The sequence below is a fragment of the Vicia villosa genome, linkage group LG1 (genome assembly GCF_029867415.1).
Source record: "Vicia villosa cultivar HV-30 ecotype Madison, WI linkage group LG1, Vvil1.0, whole genome shotgun sequence".
Taxonomy (NCBI): Eukaryota; Viridiplantae; Streptophyta; class Magnoliopsida; order Fabales; family Fabaceae; genus Vicia; species Vicia villosa.
Genome location: NC_081180.1, coordinates 134,840,882 through 134,848,082, shown reverse-complemented (window position 1 = coordinate 134,848,082; position 7,201 = coordinate 134,840,882). Strand labels below are relative to the sequence as shown.

At 31.2% G+C, this 7,201-nt stretch overlaps 2 protein-coding genes across 2 annotated transcripts; both read right to left on the bottom strand.

Annotated features, from left to right (window-relative positions):
- Positions 1-768: 768 nt before the first annotated feature.
- Positions 769-1,757, bottom strand: LOC131655044 (uncharacterized). Its single transcript, XM_058924955.1, has 2 exons — positions 1,364-1,757; positions 769-1,190 (listed from the first exon to the last, which is right to left on the bottom strand). Exons 1-2 carry the CDS (start codon positions 1,755-1,757, stop codon positions 769-771), a joined length of 816 nt encoding a protein of 271 aa, XP_058780938.1.
- A 1,043-nt stretch (positions 1,758-2,800) lies between these two features.
- LOC131655034 (uncharacterized) lies at positions 2,801-3,840 on the bottom strand. Its single transcript, XM_058924947.1, has 2 exons — positions 3,326-3,840; positions 2,801-3,284 (listed from the first exon to the last, which is right to left on the bottom strand). The coding sequence occupies exons 1-2, from the start codon at positions 3,838-3,840 to the stop codon at positions 2,801-2,803; spliced, it is 999 nt and encodes a 332-aa protein (XP_058780930.1).
- Positions 3,841-7,201: the final 3,361 nt, after the last annotated feature.

Here is a 7,201-nt window from a genome sequence, read left to right as displayed (position 1 = left end):
ATTGGCTAATGGCCCCAATCACATGATAGGGGAAAACCAATTACCTTTTTGTGTGTCCTTCTCTATGTATTGTTGGATGCGAGATTCAGTTCAAACTACAAGACGAATAAGTCTATTATAGACATATCCACTCAACCTAACATGAAGTTAACTAATCCCTAAGGATCATAAACATTAATATATTATTGAAACTCTTGCTTTGAATATTGTCGTTGATATTCACCATCATCGTATATTCTTGAATTATAGACTCCATTAATTAAGAGTGTACTTCTTTTATTTTACAACTCCATTAATTATCATTAAAGCTTCGAGTTACAAAGCATACCTACAAAAAATTAAGGTTTCACTTTTGGTACCCAAGTTTTTTTGGGTCTAAATGCATTAGTTTTTCCAGAAGGTCTAGGGTTATTACCTTTAGACCTTTTCAATTTGTCAAAACTAAAGGGCTCTAAATGGCCAAATATTTTGTAGTGAGTGCATTTATAAACTAGACCGTTCTTTCTCTTAGGATTTAAATCCTTTCTAGGTGTTCTAACCCTTTCAAATCCTAGTCCATTCCTATTTAAGAAAGGCCTTTAACTTGATAGGATAAAGTTAAATTTTCTCTCCCTTAGGTAAACTTACCAAGGGTGTAATCCAATTCAGCTACTTCCTTTTTCAAAAGGACACATGTCTTACATGATTCATTTGAGTTTCTAATCTTGGTTATTTCTAATTTAAGAGAATTATTTATTTCTTCAAGAAACTCTAAATACTCCTTAAAGACTAAGTTGAGTTTCTAAGTTTATTGTTTTCTTCAACCAACTTAGCACTAATTTTAAACAATAGCTTATAGGATGGTTTAGTTACCTCAACACCATTTTCATTGTAGGATGCCTTTAAGCAAAATTCATTTTTTCGTTGGAAGAATATTGTTTTATAGCTCTCCTCAAGGTTGGCGTCTCTCCTCATTTTCTTCTTTCGAAGATCCCATGCAGCTTTGACAAAGTTGAGGAAATCCTTATGCTGAAACCATGAATTGAAAACTTTGAAAGGCTTAGGACCCCAGTCTAAATTACTTGCTTTAATCCAAATAGGTCTGTGATCTGAAATGTCTCTGTCCCTCGTAATTTGTGCAACAACATTCCTTTGTTGTATAATTCTGTCTGATATCAGAAATCTATCCAACCGACTGCTTGCAGACCCACCTGAATTTATCCAAGTGTGTATGCATCCAACCACCGGTACATCAACCAGATTCATGAGCTCAATGAAAGATCCAAAATCCTCCATTTCCCCCAACCTAACCCCTGTATTTCTTCCTCTCCTCTCGACCTCCGATTTTACAACATTAAATCCCCCCCCCCCACAATCCACTCACCTTTAGCAAAACTTTTTTTAATCTTCAGTAATTCTAGCCAGAGCACTTTTTTAGCAGATAAATCACAAGGTGAATATACATTAAGAAAATAATTCATTCCTTTCTTTATTGCATTGATACCAAGATAACCTTTCCCTTTGAAAGAGAACATAAGTGTTATTGCAACCTTCCTCCAAATAATTAAAATTCCACCAGGCCTCCCTTCAGAACCTTTTGCTGACCACTCCAAGTCCGACGGCCCCCAAATGCTAGCAATAATCTCCTCGTTCATCTTCTCCACTTTTGGTTCCTGTATAAAACACATCTCTATCTTTCCTCTATGCAACAATTGGCGAATTAGACTCTTCTTGACTGAATTCCCGCACTCCCTAACATTGAATGTCACTATATTCATGGACAACCATTTTGCATCTCCTCCACTATGAAAGCATTCTTTCTATCCCTTTTTTCTAAGTCCCTGACAATACCTTCAAATAATTCATCATCATCATCACCTTCATTGCCTAGTTATTTTATAGATTTCCACACCTTAATAGGAATATTCCCATCAACTTCCTTCCAGAATCGCGAATTTGCTTGGTGAACATCTAAATCATTAATCGATTTATAGCACAAAATTAAACCACCTGAATATTTTGAAGAATTATCACCTGATTGCCCGTCTGAATTTTCCTGATTAGGGATTGGAACAATGTTTTCCCCAAAAAGTTTATTCCTTGAGGGGAGTAGAGCGCTGAAGAAAGATGGAACTGATTGCTTATTCAGATCCATTAGACTTTCGTCAATAGATTTTTCTTCTTAATGGGTCGAGATTTGCACCTGCTCCCATTTGGGCCCAAGCCCATTGGCATGAGAGAGGAACCAGAGATTGGATTAGAACACTCAACAACTTGGGTCATAACATGCTGGCTATTTTCTTGTCGTTTCTAGTATCACCCACAATTTCCTGGCCCACCGATTTTAACTTTATAGAAAGCAACTTTTTTGGTGTACCAATGTCAGGAAGCTCATTTAATGTTGACTCCAAGTTGTCAAATCTGCCACCCTGAAACACTAAGTTACTGTCCCCCATGCACACGCTACCATCATTTACGTCCTCCTGCATCGTATCTTCCAAGCCGAAAGCCTCCCTAATGCTTGTCCCTTTCACCTCAGCTAAACCGTCTAGTTTAGTAGATCCAACAGAAAAGAACTCTCACCTATGACTTCTTCATTTTCATAAAACTCCCTTTCTTCATCATTCTCCCTCTCCGAGTTATATTCCGACGATCCCTCATCATCAATTTTGGGACTTTGGACAACAAGATGTTTGGGACCATGCATGTCTTCCACCATTTTTATGAAATACACGTTATTATTGATCTCCACATTAAAATTTTGGTTCAATACAAGTGAATATTTAGTTATGATAAGGATACTAGCCACATCCATTCTGGTTTATTTACTCGTTTCATCATCCAAATAAACAATCTTCCCGATAGAACAAGCGATAAAATCAAAAAACTTGAAGGACCATGCATGACAGGGCACACCGTAGCAAGGCAGCCATTTTAATCTTTCATTATCCACCACCTCAGGACTCCATGGGCGAATCTCTGAAAACCATTGACAAATCCATTCATTAGCCTTTGATATCAGGGCAACAATTTCACCTTCCTCCATTTCTTCCAAAAGACATAGGTTTGCACCAATGGGTGTAACTTTAACTCTAAAGTAACCTTCTATGTTGAAAGCTTCCGGAATGTTGTAACTCATTCCTGATTCCTCCACCACCCCGATAAAAGCTTTTTTAAATCTGCACATCTCAGATTCTTCAACCTTAAAATGAAGATCAGCAAATTTCTGCTTCAGGTTGATACCACCATGATCATCCCTACTCCGATGCAGTGTTTTTTCCTTAGCTATCTTCGGTTCATTCTTCCTATTATTCACCACCTGAGCGTAGGACAGTTCTTTCTAAACCTCGATCCACCACCTATTTCTTTTTTCTCCTTACCCTGCTTTGCTCCTTCGCCATATTGGTATGTTTTTCTAGAGTTCCTAATGATGGAACTAGGGACCTCCGACCTCTCCTCACGACGATGAAACTTAGGTATGTTAGCGAGAATTTTCTTACCGCTTAGGTATATATTATCGAGTTTCACGCCTAACATTCTTTCATCTCGATCCTCCCCGAATCTTACAAATTCAAATCGCTTACCACTTTTGTCTCTTCTAGAATGTATCAATACCTCCACCACCAAGCCAAACTCCTTGAAGACTTCAAATAGTTTCTTAGGACCAAGGTCATCAGGAAACTCTGTGATGAAATACGATGACAACCGTTCATCTCCAGCCATACTCTTCCCCTTCCTTCCCTCCCATTTACCCCCTAAGTTACGCACGTTAGTTCTTTTCTTGTATCTCACTTCCTTCCAACCTCCACCTCCTTGTTCATATTCCGCCCCTCGCGCTCTCTCTCCAGTCACTTCTCTCATAGTAGTATTGTCTGATAAGAGGTGTATATGATATGAACATATATTGAACATAAAAAAATGTTCAAGATGTGGAATTAATTATATTAACTTACTCTTAGAGTAATGATATTCCCCCTCATATATATATATATATATATATATATATATATATATATATATATATATCATATCAAGTGAGAGCATTTTATGATGAGATATGGGAGGAAAAAATATCAACCATTAGATTCATCAAGAGAGAGAAATTAATAGCCACATTAATGTATTAACATTCTCTCTCTTGATGAATCCAATGGTTGATATGTGCTTCTCTCATCTATCATTATAAAATGCTCTCACTTGATATGATCTGATATGATATATATATATATATATATATATATATATATATATATATATATATATATATATATATATATATATATATATATATATATATATATATATATATATATATATATATATATATATATATATATATATATATATATATATATATATATATATATATATATATATATATATATATATATATATATATGGAGCATATCAAGTGAGAACATTTTATAATGAGATATGAAAGGAACAAATATCAACCATTAGATTTATCAAGAGAGAGAAATTAATAGCCACATTAATGTATTAACATTCTCTCTCTTGATGAATCCAATGGTTGATATGTGTTTCTCTCATCTCTCATTATAAAATGCTCTTACTTGATATGCTATATATATATATATATATATATATATATATATATATATATATATATATATATATATATATATATATATATATATATATATATATATATATATGGAGCATATCAAGTGAGATGATTTTAAAATGAGAGATGAGAAAAATAAATATCAACTATTGGATCATCAAGAGAGAGAAGGTTAAGGTATTAATGTGACTATTAATTTCTCTCTCTTGATGAATCCAATGGTTGATATTTATTTCTCTCATCTCTCATTATAAAATGCTCTCACTTGATATGCTATATATATATATATATATATATATATATATATATATATATATATATATATATATATATTACTTTTCATATACTTTTTGTTAACTATGATTTTAATGGTTTACCCCATTGTATTTTACAATCTCTTATTCTTCATATTACCAAATTTGCCTCTACATTCTTTATCACAAAAATTTCTCTATATATATTTTTATTTATAAAATTTCCACCCTTCTTTTGTTATGTCTGGTTCAATTATTTTGATATTGATTTCAATTTAATTCAATTAACTCAAAAATATTTAGGTGCATGCAGTTCACAAATTGATAAAAATATAAGTAAATAATCTTATTATAGTTTCATTTTGTGATTATATTTTAGTCAAACCATACACAAATATATATTATAGAAGTGACATTTACAAAATGAAAAACATTTTATTGAATTTTGATTTGTAGGTTTTATTTTTTGATATGACTTTGAATCTCTTTTTTCCCTCGACTGTTTTCTTTTCTTAGAGAATAATCATGTAGATAATCTTTACATTTGTTATAATAAGGTTAACAAAAATTACAAATTAAATAAAGCAATTCATATTATATATATATATATATATATATATATATATATATATATATATATATATATATATATATATATATATATATATATATATATATATATATATATATATATATATATATATATATATATTAAACTACATTAATTAAATAATCAATAAATATCTAGTTTGTATTATTTTACTTAAACTTTCATAACATTCATTAAATTTTACAAAAAAAGTTATGCAATGTTTGCATTTTCCTCTCATGCATTGGAAGAACTTAAAAACATTCATATGTGATGTTTTGCACATTTCACAAAGATTAAAAAATTAAATTATTATTTTATAGAAAAGTGAATTGATGTATAATTTTATAAAAATATCTTTAAATAATTATCTTGAAAAACGAAATTAAAAGAATATGAAAAAGAAAGAATAACAAATGATAGAGGGTATATTAAAAAAATTGTATTAATGATGCATTGAAATGGTAAATTAACTTATAATTTGGAACAATTTTTTTTTTTCAAATTTTTTCTGAGTGAAGGTTCGTTTTGTCCCTTACAAAAACTGTAGAGGTCAGGTTAGTCTCTGAAAAAAAAGACTCTGTTAAATCTCTTACAAAATTTAACCGAGTCATGTAACTCCCTCTACTAATATTTTTTTAAACCGGTTTTTTCTTACTTTTGAACCGTGATTGGACTGCCAGTGAAGATCCATTTTAGTCCTTCACAAAAAAGGGAGAGTCCAAATTAGTCCTGAGAAAAAAAAAGTCTCTATTTCATCCCTTACAAAATTTAACTGAGCCATGTTAGTCCCTCCTTTAATTTTTTTTTCAATTTTTTTTTTCTATTTTTAAACCGTGACTGGACTCATATTTTATGACTGTTGATTTGAAATTATTTGTGAAGGAATTGTAGATAAATCATCGCGATACCACAATGTTCTTTTTTTTGTTGGATTTATTATCAGACTTATGGGTAGGTGACTATATTTTTTCTTGTTATGTATTCTTGTGTATTAGGTGTTGTTATTGTTTCAGTTGTTAATGATCTTTTAGAAAGGTTTAGTTTTGCTACCAGGGTAATTTAGGCTAATTTCTTACTTTTGTAAATAATATTTGTGGCGAAAATAATACACATGATATGTTGGAAGAAAACTGGTTTATATCATATTCCTTATGTTTTGGTGATAACAAAGTATTTAATGAATAATTAGGTATACTAACATATGTTCAAGTGCGTCAGATCATTAGTCAAAAAATTGATCGGGCTCTGACTCTGATTGGAACCTATGAAGAGAAGGTTGAGACTCAGATTATGAAAGATCAAAGTCTGATGACTCAAATTCGGAATGATAAGATTCTAATGTCTCACAACTAGGTAACCCAGCTTCTGGTGGAAACTTGGACGCTGAAGACCATGTGCAAAGGAATTTAACCTGTGACCCGTATTCAATTTCTAAAAGCATGTATATCTTGTCAAATCCAGTCACGGTTTAAAAATAGGAAAATCATTTGGAAAAAATATTAAAAGAGGAACTAACATAATTCAGTTAAATTTTGTAATGGATTAAATAGAGATTTTTTTCTTAAGGACTAATTTGAACTCTCTTTTTAGTGACGGACTAAAATGAGTCTTCATTGACAGTCTAGTCACGGTTCAAAAATAAGAAAAAAAATCCGATTTAAAAAATATTATTAGAGGAATTAACATGACTCAATTAAATTTTATAAAAAATTTAATAGAGACTGTTTTTTCTCTCAAGAACTAATATAATTTCTGCAATTTTTATGAGGGATTAAAATGAATCTTCACTCT

Bases quoted from the DNA above. Each gene is read 5' to 3' on its own strand.
- LOC131655044 (XM_058924955.1), bottom strand. From the start codon at position 1,757: ATGAATATAGTGACATTCAATGTTAGGGAGTGCGGGAATTCAGTCAAG. The intron at 1,191-1,363 runs GTGAGTGGATTG...GGATAAATTCAG, and splicing joins TAAAAAAAGTTTTGCTAAAG to GTGGGTCTGCAAGCAGTCGG.
- LOC131655034 (XM_058924947.1), bottom strand. From the start codon at position 3,840: ATGAGAGAAGTGACTGGAGAGAGAGCGCGAGGGGCGGAATATGAACAA. The intron at 3,285-3,325 runs GTTTAGAAAGAA...GGTGAATAATAG, and splicing joins GAAATAGGTGGTGGATCGAG to GAAGAATGAACCGAAGATAG.